We start from the raw sequence: 22578 nt of genomic DNA, 5'->3' as shown, positions 1-22578 counted from the left end.
GTCTTCTGACTACCATGATGTTCCAGAAAATGATTTTTTTTAATTAGATCATATGCCTTTCGGAGTTCAACTTGCTTTTCATTATTTTATATATATGATGTATAAAATATCACTTATTCCTACTTATTTCTACATATAGAAATTTAAAACTTAATTATTTTTTCAGTGTCTCTACCATAGCTGGTATCTATCTGTTGATATCCAACTCTACATAATCAGTCCGGTGGTACTAATTTTCTTATTTGGAAGCAAACGAATAGCATTCTGTGCATTAATTGCAGCTATATTATTATCTTTAGTAATATCTAGTACGTTGAGTTTCCTGTATAACTATTCAGCTGCACTTATTAATTTGAGGTAATTATTTATGTGACAAAGGGCGGAGTTAAATTACGTCACTCATCATAAAACGTCTTGGAAATTGGTCTAAGAGATGGGAACGCTGTATTAATATTAGGTTCCCTTTGCCTACCCTATAATGTGCGGGATACATCGTAAAGTTAAAGAAAAAGAATATTTATAATATTGCAAATACCACTCGTTTCATATATGCCACCATATTATGATGACAACAACGTTACTACTTCTTCTATTCTAGTTCCACTCTTAGAAATATTAACTCAATCTTTTGTAAATCGTTGTTGTTTACTCTTACGAGTTAGGTTGCTCTTGCCTCTTGCTCAGTGGCAACCTTTAAACTAGTCAATTATTTATAAATAGGTAGATTTAAAAAAAATATAGAATATGATGTGTTGATTTTATATTTTTAAAATGTTTTTCAATTTATAAAAAAATATAAATATTTTTTATTACAGGCGTTTAAATGAAATGAATGATTATTTTGTGAATTATTATATAAACACATTGACACGAGCTCCGCCTTTCTTCATAGGAATGTTATACGGTTACATCCTATATGTATTTAAGGGCAAGAAAATACAAATATCCAAGGTGCGTATGTATATACAAAATATATATTATTACAGAAATTTTATAATATATTTGATATTTATAACTATGTATAGGCAAGTAAAATTGATAGGCGGAACTCAATACCGCGATTTGCCTCATTACCAGAACGAGAAGATGAATGATGATGATGACGTTAAATATTTCATTCCCTCAAGTGGGAATCGAATACAAAACCGTCGCGTTTACATTCACACTCGTGTTTCCCTGCATCATCACAGCGTCAATTCTTATTATTACTAAAAAAAAATATTTCTTATCACCAGCTTCTAGTTTCAACATTATGGATCCTAACACTGTTCCTAATGGGTGTCAGTATATTTTCTATCTACCCTGTCATACAAGTGGACTACGATAACCAAGTGTTAGATAATTTCCTGAACGCGTACATGCGGTGTGTATGGGCGATAGCTCTTGGGTGGCTCATAGTGGTTTGTGTTAACGGATATGGAGGTAATTTGGTTGTGTTTCTTATAATAATAATAGTTTTAGTGTTTGTTTGACTATTTAATATTATTTTTAGGGAATTATATTGATTAGCTGCCTAAGCTGATATTGTGAAGCTAAAGAGTGTTAGTTGTCAGTTTGGTTAAATGCTCTAATCATGGGAACTAGTGGTTCGAAATTTATAAAAAAAAAATGGATTGTTTCTTAATCGAGGAATGCTATAGATTATAATAATACAGGTTGTTTATCCATTTGATATGACGATGAACCTGAGAATGTGTCATGTATCATATAATTCTTAGTTATTTCCATTTGGCCTTGGGGGTGCCACAGGGCAAACTAGCAGCTTACCGGCAAGCGTAAGTGTTAGAGTTTATATAAGTTACATATAATTGTATGGACATTATTTTGTATACGTGTCGAGACTTGTTAATATTTGTCAGTGAGTCATATTGTTATATTGTTATCTACCCGCTTAAAAAATATAAATGTCTAAGGCCTCTTTTAAAGTGTTTGTAATATCGTATGGCAGTCTAGTCTGAGACGTCGCAGTGGACGGTCGAATAAACCTTTGTACTAAATTGTACTTTTATTCTGAGCCCCTTTATATCTCAGAAGTGGGATCCGCTAAGAAAATATTCGGCTAATCAACATCAGTTACAATGGACACGATAAATAATTCTCATCAAGGCATAAGCACGGCCGGACATACGAGAGAAGATTTAACACCACCACTACAGGAAGATACTCGTGCACATTTTTCGAGGCAAAGGGCGGTACGCAGTACTGCTCGTAGTAAATTACGACATTCAGCGCGGCGCCGCCGCCAATCTGACGACGGCACAAGTATGAGTAGTTCAAGTGATGTCAGCTACGCGCGATCTACTAGAAGTAAGCGACGGGGTCTAAGAAGTCACCATCAGAGGCGGAATCGAAGGCGTCATCGCAGTAGCAGCAGTGAAGGTTCAACGTCATCACATTTGAGGAATAGAAGTGGCCGACGACGGCGCCATAGCAGTGAGAGCATTGCCAACAGTGAAAGAAAGAGGGTACGTAGTAACATTGATAATAATTTGCATGATACTCATTTACTCATACGTGAAATGTTGCAATCAATGAATAAGTCACAAAATCGTGATGGTAAATTTCCCATGTTAGGTAACGTTATACCAGAATTTGACCCTATGTCAAAAGATCAAACAATAAATACGTGGATTTGTAAAGTAGAAGAGTGTTCACAAATATACGGTTGGTCTGATAGACAGATTATTCATTATGCTTTGCCTAAATTATCTGGTCTGGCTAAATCATGGTATGAGGGATTACCTTCTTTATTATTCAGTTGGACAGAATGGAAAGAAAAATTATTAGAGTCTTTTCCTAGTAGGGATGATTATGCAGAATTACTTACAGAGATGCTATCGATTAAAGCTAAAATAGGTGAGTCGTTGGAACACTACTACTATGCTAAAATAAAATTACTTAACCGTTTAGAAATATTTCATAAGCGAGCAGTAGATTGTTTATTATATGCGGTAGATGATAGATCAGTAAATTTAGGTGCAAAAGCGGCTGGTTTTACGGAACCTGAACAAGTGTTAAGATATTTTAAATCGGTTAAGCAAAATTTTCGAGACATTGATCGCAATAAATTTTTCACAGATAAAAAAATAAGTCAAAATTCATTAAATAATAACAATAATTTTAATAATAATAGGTCAACACGAGTACAAAATGCTAGTACAAAGATAGTATGTTATAATTGTAATGAACCCGGACATTTTAGTTATAAATGTACGAAACGTATTCTAAGATGTACAATATGTAATAAAATAGGTCACCTGGCAGCTACTTGCCCGAAATTAACAACTAAAGCAATAAATAATGATGATAAGAGTGTATTAAAAATAATTAAAGACTCTGATTCTAATAATAAGTATATTTTACATATGAAGGTAAATGATAAATTAGTGGTAGGTTATGTGGATTTAGGTAGTCAGTGTACATTAATACGTCACAATATTGCTATCGAACTTAATTTAAAATGGTCTCAAAATAATTTACCTAATTTAAGAGGTTTAGGCAATAATCTTATTTTACCACTCGGTAAAACTGAAGTTAAAATTAACATACAAAATATTTGCGAAACTATTGAAGTGTTAATTGTAAGTGATGACGTTATAAACTACCCTATATTAGTAGGTCATTCATTTACGGAAACCCCTGGTATTGTTATAACTAAAACGCCACGAAGTTTACATTTCACAAGGTGTTGTAGCGAAAAATTACTTTTATTGTCGGAGAGCAATATAAGTGTACCCGCGAAAACAGTTGGTATAGTAAAGGTTATGTCAGATAATAAATACTCGGGTTTGTTTTATGTTCACGGTTCATTGCGACGTCAACAAAAATGTGAATTCTATTTGATGCCAGGGGAATACGAACTTGAAAATGGTCACGGTTCAATTTTAATACTAAATATTTCTCTCAATGATTTAAAAATTAAAGAAGGAACATTAATAAATAGAGCCAAGCCAATTGTCGACGAAATACCTATTAATATTTTAAATTTAGAAGATTTAGATAAACTTAATATAGGGGAAGGTTTAACTAATGAGCAAGTAAACGGCTTAAAACGATTACTAAGTGAATTTAAAACTTGTTTTTCGAGTGGACTAAAAGATTTAGGGTTTACTGATATTGTTAAAATGGATATTGAGTTAGCAGATTCAAAGCCTGTTGTATACCGACCATATAGGTTACCATATGCGGATAGGGAATTAGTACGGGTAATGGTTCAAGATATGTTAGATGCCGATGTTATTAAAGAGTCAAATTCTTCATATGCAAGTCCCGTTGTTTTAGTAAAAAAGAAAACGGGTGATAAAAGATTGTGTGTTGATTATCGTGCTCTAAATAATAAAACTAAAAAAGAGCACTATCCATTACCGCTTATAGATGATCAGTTAGATATGTTAGCTGGCAATAATTTATTTATTTCATTAGATTTGTTTTCGGGTTACTATCAGATCGCTATATCGGAAGGCTCACAAAATAAAACTGCATTTGTTACTCCGGACGGGCAGTTTGAGTTCACTAGAATGCCATTCGGACTAGCAAATGCCCCGTCCGTTTTCCAGAGGACAATGAACAAAATATTAGCTGAGGCAAAAATAAAATATGCTTTGATATATATGGATGACATTTTAATTCCAGCGAAAACATATTCTGAGGGAATTAATAGATTACGTGAAGTGTTAGTATTACTAAAGAATGGCGGCCTGACTCTAAAACTAAGTAAATGTCATTTTTTTTATGATACAATAGATTTTTTGGGTTTCGAAGTTAGTAAAAATGGTATTAGACCAGGTTCTCGAAAAACAATAGCTATCTCAGAGTTTCCGATACCTAAAAATGTACACGATATTAGAAGATTTATTGGTTTGGCAAGTTTTTTCAGAAGGTTCATCAAAAACTTTGCAGTTATTGCTAAACCATTAACTGACCTTTTGAAAAAGAATTTTTCTTGGAAATGGACTAATGTACAAGAAGAATCATTTGATATTTTAAAAGAAAAATTAGTAGACCGACCTTTATTAGCGCTTTATGATCAAAATCTTGAAACTGAATTGCACACAGATGCATCAAAAATAGGGATTGCGGGAATATTGCTACAAAAGGGAGTTGATTACTTACTTCGACCGGTAGCATACTATAGTCGAAAAAATAGTAACGAAGAACAAAGAATGCATTCATTTGAATTAGAAACATTAGCAGTTGTATCCTCACTAAATCGCTTTAGAGTTTATTTATTAGGAATAAAATTCAAAATTGTTACGGACTGCAGTGCTCAGCGTACAACCTTCACAAAGCGTGATCTGATTCCGCGAATAGCTAGATGGTGGATTCAATTTCAAGAATTTGATTGCGAAATAGAATATCGATCTGGGAATAAAATGAATCATGTAGATGCTCTTAGTAGAGGACCTGTTTGCGATTCTGCGTCAGAATATGATTTAAGAATATTAGACGTCTTAAACGTTAATAGTGAGGATTGGATAGCTACCGTTCAAAATAGTGATTATGATATAAGAAAAATAAAAGAAACTTTACAATTAAAAAACACAAAAGATACCGTTGATATATATAATAATTATCAGTTAAAAGGGGGAAAAGTCTATAGAAAGACAGACGATGGACCTAGGTGGGTTGTACCAAAAGGGGTTAGGTGGCAAATTTTACGCATGAATCATGACGATATTGGTCATTTTGGGTTTGAAAAAACGTTAGAGAGAGTAAAATCAACATTTTGGTTTCCGAAAATGCGGAAATTTGTTAAGAAATATTGTAATTCATGTCTGGAATGTGCCTATCATAAAATACCGGGGGGTAGGAAAGAAGGAATGCTTTTCCCTATACCTAAGAAGGATATACCATTCCACACAGTACACGCTGATCATCTTGGACCATTTGTTCGTAGTCGAAAAGGTAACACGTTTATACTGGTTATAATTGACGCTTTTACGAAATTTATTAATATATCAGCTGTGAGGAATACCAAAACATCTACGACTATTAACGTGTTCAAAGAACATTTTAGCTATTTTGGTAATCCACAAAGGCTTATTACGGACAGAGGATCATGTTTTACTAGCAATCAATTTAAAGCATTTGTTAAAAGTCGCAATATAAAGCATATTCTTAATTCGGTGGCAACACCGAGAGCAAATGGTCAAGTCGAACGATTTAATCGAACGATATCGGACGCGCTTAGCACACAATGTCATGGCCTTAAAGATAATTTATGGGATGAATGCTTAGGGGATATTCAGTTAGGTTTAAATACTACTATACATAAAACTACTCAAAAGAGCCCGTCTGAGCTATTATTCGGTTATAAAATAATTGGTAGCACAGAAAATATAATTAATGAAATATTTGATGACACTGGGAAACGGTTGTCTGAAAATGAACTCGTAACTGTTAGGGATAAGGTTAGTGGTCAAATTGTAGAAAATCAAATAAATATGAAAAATAGGTACGATAAGAGTCGTAAAATCGCTCATTCATATAAAATTGGCGACTTGGTCCGCATAGAACGTAATTATTCTGAAAAAGATAGCATAGGTAAATCAAAAAAATTATTACCAAAATTACAGGGTCCATACAGAATTTCTAAAGTCTTACCTAACGATCGTTATTTAGTTGAAGATACACCTTTAACTCGTAAAAATAATAAGCGGTATGAAAGCGTGGTTGCAATAGATAAAATACACCCATGGGTAAATTTTCAACGAGATGTTTCTAGCTCCGAATCTGAAGAAAACAGTAATGACACAGAGTAATGAGTACCATGCTAATTGTTAGTTACTACATTAAAGTACTAAGTTATGAAATTTAAAGATGTTTTGTGTTTGCCATTATTTTTTTTAGTTTTTAGTTTCTAAACGTTGTATTTATTTAAAGGTGAAGGAAAAATGATTAAGATTTGATTAATAAGCTTTAAAAAGTATATTATTTGATGTTAGTGTATTTTGATGTTAAATAGATGTTTTTATATTTAATGATTGTGATATTGATGTGGAATTTATTATTACGATTTATGAATATGAAAATGGCCAGTGCCGAGATACAGATGATTACAGTAGCAGCAGCCAGAAGCTGGCACAGATAGTTTTTTTTTAGCAGACTGCGCAGATGTAGGCTAGAGATGTATCAGTTTCAGATTATATGCACAGTGACAGAGGGCAGACTATAATGTTGTGAGCTGAGTGGTGAGTGACATTGATGGCATGGATATCCCCAGCAGATTGCAGCATTTATAGGCCCGTGGTTTAGTCAGTGCAGAGGGCAGACTATAATGTTGTGAGCTGAGTGGTGAGTGACATTGATGGCATGGATATCCCCAGCAGATTGCAGCACTTATAGGCCCGTGATTTAGTCAGTGCAGAGGGCAGACTATAATGTTGTGAGCTGAGTGGTGAGTGACATTAATGGCATGGATATCCCCAGCAGATTGCAGCACTTATAGGCCCGTGATTTAGTCAGTGCAGAGGGCAGACTATAATGTTGTGAGCTGAGTGGTGAGTGACATTGATGGCATGGATATCCCCAGCAGATTGCAGCACTTATAGGCCCGTGATTTAGTCAGTGAAAAGGTAGAAATGGCGCAGGTGACTATAGAACTGAAATGTTGTTATAGATATGAATTTGAATAGTGAGAAGTGAACATTTTTTTTTTTTCTCTATTCTTTTGTTTTTTTTTTGTTAAGAGTAATGTAAATATTAAGAATTTTTAATAAAATACCTTTAATTACTACTATTGTATTATGTATGATTAATCAGATAAATTAAAGTAATATTTGGTATAATGTAAGTTAATGTATGCATTAGTATAAGTTGCTTAGTTATTTAACGTTAATGCTGTTGCGAGAGGACTCGCCTCTCTTCAGGAAGGCCGAGCTGTTAGAGTTTATATAAGTTACATATAATTGTATGGACATTATTTTGTATACGTGTCGAGACTTGTTAATATTTGTCAGTGAGTCATATTGTTATATTGTTATCTACCCGCTTAAAAAATATAAATGTCTAAGGCCTCTTTTAAAGTGTTTGTAATATCGTATGGCAGTCTAGTCTGAGACGTCACAGTGGACGGTCGAATAAACCTTTGTACTAAATTATACTTTTATTCTGAGCCCCTTTATATAAGTAAAAGATAAAAGGAAAACACTGTGTTGTTTATTACTCTTGTTAAAACACCCTTCTGTTTTTTCCCATTTACGGAAGAATTTCGAGGAATTATTTCGCTTATGACGCTTTTAAGCTCCCTAGCAAAGCCGGAAAAGCGTGGGGTTGGAGAGCTCAACATGTAACGCCTCAAGAATTCGGTGGAAATTTAGGATAGGAGTATCTTAACACTAGGTTCTCAGGTTCCCTCTTCCTACCATGCCATGTGTGGGATACAGCGTAAAGCTATAAGCCATATATTGATAAAGACCAAACAAAGTCAGAAAATTTACATAGATTACAGGTTAAAGTAAATTTTCTCAAGCCTGCCTACATTCAATAAACCCTTTAAAAATATGAGCTAGGATATCAGCTATTTATTAATGTCTCTATTTAAGAGGCCTAGATAGCACTTAGAGCTGCTATTTGTAAAAAAGTTTATCAAAGTTAGGAAGTATAGAAATATGGGATATTTACCTACTTCTGTCTAGCTTTCTAAATGACTTCGTATAAAGAAAGTCCTTAGTATGAAATAATAAGAGGCCGAGGGAACCTAGTGTTAAGACACTCCATTCTCCACTTTTCACAGATCTTTTCGAGACGTCTTGAGTGGTGGAACTCGACGCCGGGTTTTTACCTTGGTACCAAAGCGAAGAAATTAAAATATTAATAAATAATTATCCATTGCCTCGTGTGGGGATCAAATCTACAACCTTCGCGTTACAGTCACTTATTTTTGTTATTTTATATAAAAAGGTAAAAGGTAAGGTATTAAAAAGGTACAGTAAACCGGTACATTTAACGGCCATTGTATTTTCACATTCGACCTTTAGGTACTTAACGAATTACTGTAATATATTTTGGCTTAAAAAGCTAAAGCTTATAATAAACGGTTGAAAAAAATATTTTTCTGCCTAAATGTATTGAAAAACACTTAATTTTTACATGGTACGTTTCATTTTATTTTTATTATGTAATATATTTATACGAGGTTAAAACGCCATTTTTTAAATGTTTGTCATTCGTTAACGTATAAATAACAATAAGAAATATTTTAAATTATTAAAAAAATACTAGAATTGCTATTTTTTAGCGTTAATACAAAATTAATAAAAAATAATATTGAGGCCGTAGTGGCACAGTGGCAAGGATTCATGCGTAATGCGTTGTGGGTTCGATTCATTCAGTTTATTTTTCGTATGGACATTTATTAATTTTAAATATTTTTGATTTTGACATATTGTTTTTTTTATGTTTATTTCTACAGGTCCCATCAACTGGTTGCTCTCTCTTTATATGTGGAAGTTGCCAGCTAGACTTTCTTACGCCATGTATTTAATACATTATCCTATTATAAATTTGGCTGATAGCAGTATGGTATCGACATATTACTTTAGTGATAGTAATACTGTAAGTAATTTATTTTAAATATTAGTTTTTATTTTTGAGTTAAATTGTAAGGAACTAATATATTTTTATATGAGGCCTTTGTAGTGTAGAAGGACCTTTATTCAAAACAAACGACGGTTGATCGCACCAGACGAATTGATAAATATTTCATTCCCCTAAGTGGGAATCGAACCTACAACCGTCGCGTTAATCGTTCATAAGTTATAATTTAATATTAATATATTGTACTAATTATTTCCCTTTAAAATAAATGTATATATTTATTTCTAGATTTATCGAGCTATGGGAGACATAGGATTTACTTTAATCGCTGCATTTTTACTTGCCGTATTAGTAGATGCCCCTTTCTCAATTATACAGAAAATGTTAATGGAAAGAGGTTTGTTTTTATTTATCATAGATTTTAAACTTCTTATAATTTAGCACACTTATAATTTACGGCTAAAGAAAGCGACGGTACTGTTTTCGATTTCCATTTGTGACAATGATTTTCTTAATTTTCTTATTCTGGTATCGAGACGCAATGTCGCGAAAATTGGAGAACGGAGTGTCTCAACACCAAATTCTATTTCCTTAATTTGCTACATATGTATGGGTTCAGCCTGAAGAAAATATTATTTTTTAATTCATAAAATTAACTTTGGATCTTTATATGAAAATTTGGAATTTCTGAAAAATCACCGTTGAATCTTAAAATTTGTTTTTAAGGATCCAAAGTAAACTTTTATTATTAAAAATCCTCTACTAAAATATAAATATTGTATTGGATACTATATTTCATGTCATTTACTTAATTGCAGGGAAACAAAATCATGAAAAATCCACAACATAATTTGAACATGAAACAGGCGAATTCGACAATTTATATCGAGACAACAAAAGCAATTCTATGCATGTGTTAAAAATTTTTGATCATTAATAATACAAAATTAATTTTAAAATGGTAAAGAAATATATATTTAATATTGTTTTTTTTAATAAAGAGATTCTTTACTATTTATTTCTTTTGTTTACATTAGTTTTCTTCCGGTTTCGCTTCCCTCACCAAAGAGAAATAGCTCGTTGCGTGTTGAGTGGCAGAACTCAACGCCGCGCTTTAAATCGACACCAGAGCGACTAAATGAAAATATGAATGTAAATAGATATTTTGATTTCCTCGAGTGGGGATCGAACCCACAACCAGTCGATGTTATAGTCACACTTTGTGCCTATGCGCCACAAATAGCCTAAGCATTTTTACTTGCTTTAAGGTAGAATAAATAAATTGATCCTCACATTTGCCATCCTCTAAAATATGCCATGAATTCTACTCAGCCTGCTGGTAAAACCGACACAGTTCTTTATTTTATGCCTTTTAAGTGTGTATGATTAAGAATTGAATCTTCTCCAATAAGATATTTATATAAAAACATCTAATACTGGTTTGGTTTGTCATAAAAATAATATCAAAAACATTTTTACTTCACTATCAAAACTATAGATTTATAAACTGTCGATGTTTGTTTTAAATCTCTAGGGATTTCAGTTCATATTTGCTATATGCATATGCATCGCAATCAATTGCTTATTGTTTCGACGATCTGTAGATTCAAATCCCATGTGAGGGAATTTGAAATGAAAATACAAGCGAGTTCATTAAGTGAAAATACAAAATACAGCATGGAACTTCGAGTTTGTTGAGAAAATTTTATATGGCATAACTGCATAATCCTGTTCTTTGTTTAATTTCTAATCTTATCTATATATATATATATATATATATATATATATATATATATATATATATGAATTTCTAATTATAAAAATGATAAGGGTTATAGGAAAATTTACACCTATTTCAGTTCATAACAAACCAGTTGGATGCGATTGTTTTACATTGTTAAGAATAATGTACTTTTCCTAAACTGAACTTTAACTTCTTGATAAATACGGTTAAAAAATATTACCTTTTGGATTTTTTTATATATAATATAAGCCTTACTTTGCCACCGTCCACAAATGTCCGTAAATAAACTTGCACTAGCCCTATTTACACATTGTTTGAAATTTATTACGAATTCCACTCGAAACCGCAGTAAGATTTATGTATCGTTTATATTAGTCTTGTTACAATGGAAGCATTTTTGTTACTTCTAATTCTATTTTAATTTCCATTTCTCTAGCAGATTTGGAATTTTAATCATATTTGCTTATAGTTACAAATTATACAGAAGCTGTTATACGTAATGTTTAAACTCTATTTATAAGGGTGTATATGACATGTTAATACTAGAACAAATCTTCGCACTGTTCTTATATTTGCTATAGGATCTAGATTTCTCATGACTCGTCTGCATATAATATTCAAAGATAATTAAGATATAAGAATATTTTATAAGTTATCTTATTTATATATAAGTAAGGTTATATTTAGCTTGCCTTAAGTTTCATGATTGTTATGTATAACAGAAATATTAAATTTTAGCAATTAATGCCTCTCCAATCAACTGTTAGTACACTGACAACCTTTGAGCTGGACTTTTCATAATATAAATGGCTAAAACGAAAGTGAAAAGAATTTGAAATAAAATGAAACTCGCTAATAATACGTCAGTTCAAAGTAAGTATCATTCAACCAGTTTTACAGTTTTGTACAAATTTGGGAACACTTAGTTAAAGATTTTTTTTGTAACAAAAGTTTTAAGTAAACTTTACAATTTTATACACATTTGTTTAATTTAAGATATATGTAGTTGTTAAATAAAAAATATAACGACTACCCTACATTTAATATTATTTTAGTATCGATCAGTTAAATATAGTCAAAAAATCAAATGTTTAAAAATAATTCACATTTTTAAAAATAATTTAATATTGACGAACAATGGCCATGAAAGGGGTACAATTATAAAGATTTTACTAACGTGAAGATAAGTGGGAATAGAAATTTTCTTAAAAGTAATAATTTGTAATGATTCGTAGAAGATAGGAGAGAAGGATTGTTTGAGACTAACTCATCCTTGATGTTTACTTGATTTCTATAACTAAGTTGAGTTATCCAGAATTTCTTAAAGATTATATCAACATACCCTAAAAATGGTTTATACAAAAATTAATGATGACAATAAATACGTACAAAACAATATGAAATGAGGTCTTATCGCTAAATGTGATGTCTCCCAGACACCCTAATGAAAAATATTATTGAGTAGAGCGGTTGTGATGCGGTGCCAGAACAAAAATAATTTATAACTAAAGAAGTCTTTTTTCACGCTTTATCCCGTATGTAGGCAGAGGGAACTTGGGAACGTAGTGTTAAGACTCACCGTTTCCATTAAGACGCTTCCGTTCTCCACTTTCCACCGAATTCTCGAGGCATTGAGTGTTGAATGTGATATTACATTCTCCCGAATGATAAAATCATAATTTGTAACCTTTACAGTCGCACGCTTATTTCACGATCACGTTCCACTTCAAGCCTTAAATAAATCTTAGATATATGAATATAAGTAATAAAATATTAATTTTATAATAAAGGACAGGGCCACTTAATTTTTTTCGTATGAAATAATGCCATTAAGCACTGTCATAACAAGGTGTTATGACAAGCGATGACAGAAAGATTAACGAGAGAGGACATTAATTGTTATTCAAAAGAGGAATCTTTAACGTGCCTAAATGAAACTTTGACATTTTCAATATAAATTTAAGTTTATATATTTCTTTTTGTAATATTTTTGTCACAAACAATTATAATTTTTGTCACAAAATTATCATTTTTGTCACAAAATTATAAATTTTGTCATATTGTTTCCTTTTTAGAATACGGATTCGGTGTCAGGCACATACAGCTGCTATGTATGTGGTTCGCTATCCTGACGCTGTTTATAGCGAGAGGCAGTTTAGGAGTGGCCATACTTGCAATGACTGATGAGAGAAGGAAAAACGATACTAATATTGAGGTATGATTTTTATTACAGGCAGAGAGATACTCGTTTTAGGACAGTTTATTCCTATGCCAATTTTTACATGTAAATATATTTTTATTGTATTTAATAATTAGTTTAACCTAAATGCTTAAACTAGCTTGTACTGATAACTGGACGGAAAGTGGAGAACGAAGTGTCTTAGTAGTACTATTAGAAAATTCTAGCAAAGTTATAATATGTATTTTACTTTAGGCATTTATTATGTAGAACAAAAAAGAATATACCATATTTAGCACTTTTCTTTCTAACAAGTTAAGGTTACTTCGTAGATTTTGACTACGAAGTATAATCAGAGCGATTCATTCGGTCAATAGGAAATACATGAAAGAGTGGAATATTATTAGTACTTAATCGCTAAATCATTAATAATAACTAAGCTTATGATGAAATAAGGAAAATATTAGATATAAATAATGTTTTCCTGAAATAATTCATAAATAAATATTTTTAATGATAATAATTTAATACAAATATCTATATACAGACAAGACAAGATGAGACGCCAAGACGGACGTTAACGTTATCAATTTAGAAACAAACAAAAATGATTATGATAAAAATGTAAAAAAGATTTTATCAAAGAATTTTTTTGGAAGCTTCACGCTTCTCGCATATAGCAGGGTAGGAAGAGAGAGCCTAGTTTTAATGCACTCAGTTCTCCACATTCTGCTTAATTTTTTCGGTATTATGTATTGACTGGCGGAACGTAAACCCATGCCTCTGTAGTTAGACCAGACCAGAGCGAGGCAATGAAAATAATTAATTACCTCGAGAATGAATTGCACCCGCAACCATTGCATCTATTTTTATAATTTGAACAATAGTTCCTGAGATTAGTGCGGTCAACCATGCACATTTTTAGATTTAAGATGTCAATTTATTGATTAAACCTAAATTTTAAAAAAATCTTATAATATATATTCTAACATACAAAGTTAAAATATCCTCATAATTTATGATTTCAATAAATTACAGATTTACGAATGGGACAAGAAGACTCAGGGTTTGGTACTTTCATCATTCTTTTGGGGGTACGCGGTGATGCAGATACCAGCTGGTCTACTATCTAAGAGATATGGAGGAAAACCTATATTCTTAATATCGTTGTTGGCAAACGGAATCGTATGTGGTCTACTACCAACACTTGTTAAATATGTAAGTTTCCATCTTTTATTATTTTATTTTGACAATAAATTAAACAAATTTTACAAATGATGCCACGCATGGGAGAAAGAGGCCATGATGAGACATTCCACTTGGGGAAAAATATTTCCATTTTTTTGCTCAGGTAACGAGAAAAGGCGTGGCGTAGAGTTCCACTAATATGCAATATCTTGACATTTGGCCGTAAAATAAATGTAGTTTATTTTTTCAGGGTGGATGGCAAATAGCCTGCGCGTGTCGGGTGGTGATGGGTCTATCACAAGCATGTCTATACCCAGCAGGTCATACACTACTCGGAAAGTGGTTACCAGAGCAAGAAAGAACATTTTACACCAGTATTGTGTATGCAGGTATCTATACTATCCGTAATTCTATATATATATATATAACTAGCGGACGCGCGCAGCTTCGCTTGCTTATTGCTTAGGGGTGAATTCTAATAAACTTTGAAACACGTGTTCAATAAAATATTTTTAAGAGTCTCAATTTCAAATTTTATAAAAATCAGTGGCGATTTAAAGATTTTTCTATATAAACTTTCAACCCCTTATTTACACCCCTAGGGGATGAATTAAAATAAACCACGAAACTTATGTTCAATGAAATAATTTTAAGAGTCTAAATATCAAATTTTATAAAAATCGGTGGCGATTTAAGAATTTTTCCATACAAACTTTCAACCCCTTATTTGCACCCTTAGGGGGTGAATTCTAGAAAACCATGAAACATGTGTTTAATTATATGCGTTTAAGAGTCTGAATTTCAAATTTTATAAAAATTGGCGACGATTTCAAAAAAACCTATACAAACTTTCAACCCCTTATTTGCACCTTTAGGGGGAGAATTCTAGAAAATGATGAAACACGTGTTCAATTAAATACTTTTAAAAATCTAAATTTCAAATTTTAGAAAAATCAGTGCCAATTTAATTTTTTTTCCATACAAACTTTGAACCCCTATTTCACCCCTTTAGGGTTGAAATTTTTCAAAATCCCTTCTTAGTGGATGTCCAGATTACGAAAGTAAACTTTTGTCCAAATTTAACGTTTCTACGCACAGCGGTTACGGCTGTGCGTGCGTCTTACCTCAGTCAGTGAGGACAAGTCCTTTTATATATATAGATAATAAAAGCATAGAAAAGTCCATTCTGTACATAAAAGATAAATAGAAGTTTAATCATATAAGAGGAAGCTACGTAAAATACCTATTATAATTGTTTATAATTCTCTACATATAAAGGATACGTCTCTATATTGCATGAATAGGTACGAATACGTTTCGTTATAGTTCGCTATATCAGTTCCTATGCAGGACATGAGAGCCAATGGTCTAACCACCAAGGACGCAAAAGACCGCGAAAAGTGGAGTAGATTGTGTAGGAAGGCAGACCCTGGCAATAACCGGGATTAATGCCAGGAGCAAGAAGACGTTTCGTTTTAGTTCATTCAGATTGTGCCGTTGAAATTATTTTCTACGACAGTTATTTATTGGGAGAGAAATATTTGTATTTGACTTAATTTGATGATCTTATAAGGTATAAATATTTACAGGTGCTCAACTCGGTCTAGTCATAGCAATGCCAGTATCTGGAATACTTGCTGAGACTAAATTGGGATGGAAAATGATATTCTATTCAGTATCTAGTGTTATGATGATTTCTACGGCATTATGGATTTTCTTTTCTGCCAATTCTCCGAAAGACCATCGGTTAATCACGGAAAGTGAACGGGAGTATATTGAGAGAGGATTGAATTCTACAGCTAATAGGGTATGTATTATTTTTTATTTGTCATTAATTCATGAGAGCTAAGCCGCAGGTGAAAATAAGTCTGTTCTTTTTATCCTGCTATGTGCGGGATAGAATGTGAATTTAAAAATATATATAATGAAGATTTTCAAGTTATTCAAAACAGTAATATTCTTAAGGGTCATTTAAACATAAATAACCCTTGTAAATAACATATGTATAATTTTTTTTATTCTTCTAATTTAAGAAATTGAAGACACCATGGAAGGAAATGTTCAGGTCCAAAGGACTGTGGGCCACAATGACCACTCATGCCGGCTCTACTGTTTGCTATATGCTGTTTTTTAATGATATGCCCACATATTTGGAAAAGGCGTTGGGGATTTCTTTAAAAAATGTAAGTTCTTTTTAATTGTTAAAAAAAAAAGTTTCAATCCGTAATGTATCTTAAACGGAGTATCTTAACACTGAGTTCTCTTGGTTTATGTAGATAAATTAAAAACACATGAAAAAAAAAAAAAAGTATATGATATTTATATTTAAATTATTCTGCTTTTTCTGCTCGGGCTTATGCAATAAGCGGTAAAGCGAAAAAAAGAAGCGTAAAACAATTATTAAAAAGTTAAGTTGTAAAATGTGAAATTTTTCATCTAGAGCGCATTTTTATCAGCACTGCCTTACTTGGGGATGATATTGGGCAACATCGGGTCGGCGGGTGTATGTGAGAAGATTTACAACAAAGGCTACTTATCCCTTTCTACCTGTAGGAAATTATTTAACTCTATAGGTAATGTATTTTATTTTTATTATTCATCATCATCATCATCAGCTGCTATTTTCACGTCTCTTGTGGGACATAGGCAGACCTTTGAGGACTGCCCAATGAGCGTCACCTTACTTCGCCAATTCATGGAATGGATTGGTGAAGTAATGAAATAAAAAGAAGTAAAAAAGTATAGAAAATATCATAACTAATGCATATTCAAATTCTTATCTATATATATAAAATCGAAAGGTCACTCACTCATCACGAAATCTCGGAAACTACATGTGCTAGGGATCTCAAATTTGACATAGGAGTTATTTATAGGACGTAGGTGCTCGCTAAGACGGAAATTTGCAATATTCGACTTCTAAGGGATTGTTTTTGAGGTTGAAAGTTTGTATGAAACTTCGTTACTACAAATGCTAGGAGTCTCAAATTTTGCATAGACGTCACTAGGACGTAGTCATGGAGACAGAAATTAATAATAACATAGTTCACGCAGGCGAAGCCGCGGGCGGGTCCTAGTTAACTATATAAGTTTAAATATTATGTACATATTATGTTTCAGGTTTCGTCGGTGAGTAAAAATATCTTAAACTTTGTATTTAAAAACTATTTTATTAAAATAAAATACAATTATTATTAAAACTAGTTCTTAACTATAAGAGTGCTGGTAGTGGAATTATCTTATCCCTAAGGTTTGTCGGCTTTAATACAAATTCGGGTGTCCCCACCCCTTTGGCTCGTTTCCCACGATGCTTTGTTTCTCATGGAGTTATTATATGAAATTCCCTGGAAGTCGGAAATCAGCGAGCCTATTGTCATCGACATCCAAATGTTCATGTGCCCCAACATGTGCAGCAGGATTCTCGTAATGCTTTTATAGAACTTTCTCTCGGAGTCATAAATCTACCATAGGCCCACATGCCGTCGAGCTCTTGTTTTATATTTATTATCTTTTATTTAAACCATTTGTTACAACAATGCTAGACTAGGTTGACTGTCCCCCTCCAAATTCGAAGTACATGTTTCGAACGAAACCTGGATCTGAGAATTTAAGATCAAATTAGGCATATCAATATAATAATAGTTATAATAGTTGTCAACCATATTATACTATGTCGTGATTTTCATAGTTAAATGTTGGAATTTCATTTATTCTCCATCTTCATCAGCTGTAATTCTTTTTTTTTTTAATATTTCCTTTGCATATTAATGTTCTAGTTCAGTATAATCTTCGACATCATATATTTCATTTCCATTGTATGCTATAATTACCGTTCGCATTATAGGATAGGGACAGGGAAGGTTGTATTGGATAAAAGGTACAATATTTCATATTTTCTATATACTACTTTACACAATTAAAAAATTGATATAAAAAATAAATCAATAAAAAATCTAATTAAGTTTACAATACAATCTAGTATTTACTAAAACAATTTTATTTTAATATGTTCTAAAATAATATGTATACTTTGATATCTGTGATTTACATCTTTCTAACTTATGTATAATAATTTTTATTTCTAACTTTTATATATTTATTGTATAGCACTTTCCTTCTAATATTCGAGTAGGTTTTACTACATTTTCCGAAGGGTCTAACTACTGGAACTTATATCCGAAAGAATAGAGGATTCTGAAACAATTAACTCCTCTACGTGATAAATTTTTCCATTGCTTATTTTATATTTATTATGCGGTTCTATACTTAAGATTTTGTATGGACCCAGAAATCTTGATTTCGTTTTGTGCCTATCTACCATTGAATTTTTTAAATAAACCTTATCATCTATTTTAAATAACTTTGGAGGCTTAATTCGTTTATTCAATCTATCATTCCTATAATTCTTTTGTTTCCTACATAATTCACAATTTACGATATATTTCTTAATAATCTTTCGCATATTTTCAAAATAATATTTTTTCCGTAATTGCTTATAAACACTTTTAAAACCTGCATGTTTATTATTTAATAAATGACACTCTTTAATTAAATGTAATTGTTCCTTTTTTTTATCTATCTCTATTAAAAACTTAGTATATCTTATTGGCTTAAACTTACTATGATCAAAATATTTCCTATATATTTCTGAAACTTTAAAATATAATTCTTCATTAGGAATTATAAACGCATATTTTTCTTTACTTAAATATTCTAACATAAAATTTTTAATAACTTTTTCCTCATTATTTGGTGGAATATAAAAATACCACATACTTTTTTCATATTTCGCGCTTTCGTTAGGTGCACTTTCAAACACTACACGTCTTAAACATTTCGGTGGATAATTGTTAATAATTGGTATGCCACTTTTTTTATTGGTATTACTTAATATTTTATTATCTGAAAGCAATGAATTGGACCCTGTATTTACAGTAGAGTCCGTTTTACATGGTGTATTGTCTAACGATATTTCCTCACCACAATGAGATTGTAATGAATCCGAACTTGTCTGGAATATTTCAATTATATTTAATGCATCTGCAACTTTATTTTCTTTACATTTCACATGTTCTATACTATGTGATTTTTTGTCGCGGTCGGCAACTTCGCGAAAATTTAAATTATTATTATCAATATTATTTTCATGGTGGAATACTTCCTCAGCAACAATACCTTTCTCTAAACTGACCTGACCAGGACGTAATGGAGGGGCTGATTGCATTGAAACATCCCCCATTTCCTGCGGGATCCTATTTGTATTAGGATGATATTGATTCCTTTTAAAATAACTATTCTGCGGCCTAGTAAAAAAGTTATTTGCATTCGGAGTCCATTGATTTTTATGATGGTTGTAATTATTATTATTATAAAAATTATTATTATAATTATGTCGCATCGGAAAATTATTCGATCGCGATGTAGACGGATAAGCTTGTCTTTGGTTATAATTAAAATTCGAATTATATTGCGAATACGTATTTTGACGTACATTACGCGGCGGCGGTAAAACGTTATAAAAATTTTGTTTAAAGTTGTCATATCTCCCTTCTGCTTCTAATTGCAATATTCTAGTTGTCGTTTCATTAAAATTACAGTTAGATACATATATTTGGTCATGATACGGTAAACTTTTTCTTAAGGTATTCTGGGCGGTATTTTTGTACGGCTCCATTACCTCATCTACTAAAAGTTTTTCACTATATTTATCTAATAATTTACTTCTAATAAAAAATAACTTTTGTTTTAATTCGAATATTAAATCTTTATATAAACCTTTTCTCCTAACATTTGCTAACTCTATTAATAACGTATTTAAATCTCTATTATCTCCGCATTCTCTTTTTAATGCTAATTCTATATTATTCCATTTAAAATCATGCTCAATCATAGATATTGATATAGCAGCTTTAGATTCTAATTTACTTAATAATAACATAACATTTTGTGGCGTATCTCCACCCGCTATCTGTAGCCATTGCTTAGCACAATTAATATAATTATATAAAGTAAATGCATCGCCGTTATACGAAGGGACGAACGAAAGTAAGGTTTTTGGATCCATTGTTTAATGTAAACACGGGACTCTAAAATGGTAGGACGACTGAGTCGCGCTACTTTCACTACTCTCACTATCAGAAGGAGAGTGAATAACACTACTAGTATTCCTATAGCTATTATATACAAAAGTTAGGAGTTTCAGATGGGAAGGAATGGTGACAAAGATAATGCTACTTGGTACTTACAGAATGCTCACGACGGCAGCTTCCTTGATCATTTTCTTCCACTGATAACAGTATTTTTACGTATTTATTTGGTTACGTTGCCTAGCCATAGTCTTGAGAGACTTCGCGAAACTTTTGCGGAATTACTTATGATTGCGCGTTTTGTTCACTTAGCTAGGCCCCACCGTTGGGCGCCAGTAAAAATATCTTAAACTTTGTATTTAAAAACTATTTTATTAAAATAAAATACAATTATTATTAAAACTAGTTCTTAACTATAAGAGTGCTGGTAGTGGAATTATCTTATCCCTAAGGTTTGTCGGCTTTAATACAAATTCGGGTGTCCCCACCCCTTTGGCTCGTTTCCCACGATGCTTTGTTTCTCATGGAGTTATTATATGAAATTCCCTGGAAGTCGGAAATCAGCGAGCCTATTGTCATCGACATCCAAATGTTCATGTGCCCCAACATGTGCAGCAGGATTCTCGTAATGCTTTTATAGAACTTTCTCTCGGAGTCATAAATCTACCATAGGCCCACATGCCGTCGAGCGGTGTGTCCATTGGTGTAATTACTCTAGCGTTTTGCAGTCCGGAACAGAAGAGTGTTGCTATTGTCAGCTTGATAGCAACACTTACTTTGAATGGTTTTGCTGCAGCTGGATTCATTGTAGGTTTATTCGTTATTTTTTTTTTTATTTTTTTTAGTTTTTCGCTTATCCCCCCCTCGTGTAGCAAAATACGTATAGGGAACCTCCTAGTCTTAATACAATTTGCCGAATTCTGGAGGCATCACCACGCAATGTCATCATCATCTGTGATGTATCACTGATGAAGAATATATTAATGCATTACTTTGGCAATATAATAATATTAACTAATTTCAATAACTTATAATTTTGTAAGAGTTATTCAGTTAGTTGTCACGACCTTAGAACGTATTAGAAATATTTTATTCTTTCTTTGTGTTTTATTTTTTGGTACTTTTATGTTTGTTAAAAAATAAGAATTGATTTTTAAATATGGTCTACATATTTTACGAATTATTTTAATAATATTTTTTTTGTATTATACCAACAATCAACATAATAAGTAGAATGGGACAAATTTGTCACGACGGCGGTTCAAGGGGGGTATCAATCTTCGGCACTTCTAGTGTTAAAGCACTATAGCAAAATTAAAGCAAATAGCTTCATAATTATGTCAGAAATATTATTTCTTTGCAGATGTCACCGTTAGACATGTCACCGAACTATGCGGGTGTTATGTTTGCCATATCCAATTTTGTGGCTAATATAGGAAGCGTACTGACACCAATCGTCACTAGTTTGATATTAAACAATGATCCAGTAAGAACTTTCACATAATTACGTTTAATAAAATCGTTTTTTATGCAGCTTCACATCTTTTCTCGCGTAAGAGGGTAAGCAAATGCGTAGAGGGTAACCGTTGAATGTTAATTCAATATCTGTAAAATTCCAGCAGGTGGAAGATTCCACTAGAATCTGCATTACATCGCACTTTTTCTTATTGCCGGTGCGAAGAAATTAAATGAATTCAATTCTTCAAGTGGGAACTGAACTAAAAACCATCAAGTTGATAGTCTCGTGCCATGCAATGCCCCATAATGGCACTAAATAGTTAGTGATAAAATATTGTATTTATATTCTTGAGACTCAGCTCGGGAGTGGTAGACACTTCGTTCTC

At 32.1% G+C, this 22578-nt stretch overlaps 1 protein-coding gene across 1 annotated transcript in view; it reads left to right on the top strand.

The window, feature by feature from the left end:
* Nucleotides 1-22578, top strand: part of LOC146533700 (uncharacterized) — a 28665-nt gene that overhangs the window by 3716 nt on the left and 2371 nt on the right. The window contains exons 8-21 of the mRNA XM_085193935.1: nt 167-357; nt 816-951; nt 1236-1422; nt 9413-9555; nt 9826-9934; nt 13357-13496; nt 14499-14678; nt 14899-15037; nt 16238-16455; nt 16682-16831; nt 17089-17221; nt 18065-18071; nt 21424-21541; nt 22098-22220. Coding sequence (XP_085050061.1) covers nt 167-357; nt 816-951; nt 1236-1422; nt 9413-9555; nt 9826-9934; nt 13357-13496; nt 14499-14678; nt 14899-15037; nt 16238-16455; nt 16682-16831; nt 17089-17221; nt 18065-18071; nt 21424-21541; nt 22098-22220 — 1974 coding nt within the window. The remainder of the gene's footprint in view (nt 1-166; nt 358-815; nt 952-1235; nt 1423-9412; nt 9556-9825; nt 9935-13356; nt 13497-14498; nt 14679-14898; nt 15038-16237; nt 16456-16681; nt 16832-17088; nt 17222-18064; nt 18072-21423; nt 21542-22097; nt 22221-22578) is intronic.

Source organism: Heliconius melpomene, chromosome 12 (assembly GCF_056956725.1).
Source record: "Heliconius melpomene rosina isolate 202511_hmr_F chromosome 12, ASM5695672v1, whole genome shotgun sequence".
NCBI lineage: Eukaryota > Metazoa > Arthropoda > Insecta > Lepidoptera > Nymphalidae > Heliconius > Heliconius melpomene.
This window is presented reverse-complemented; position numbering and strand designations above follow the sequence as displayed.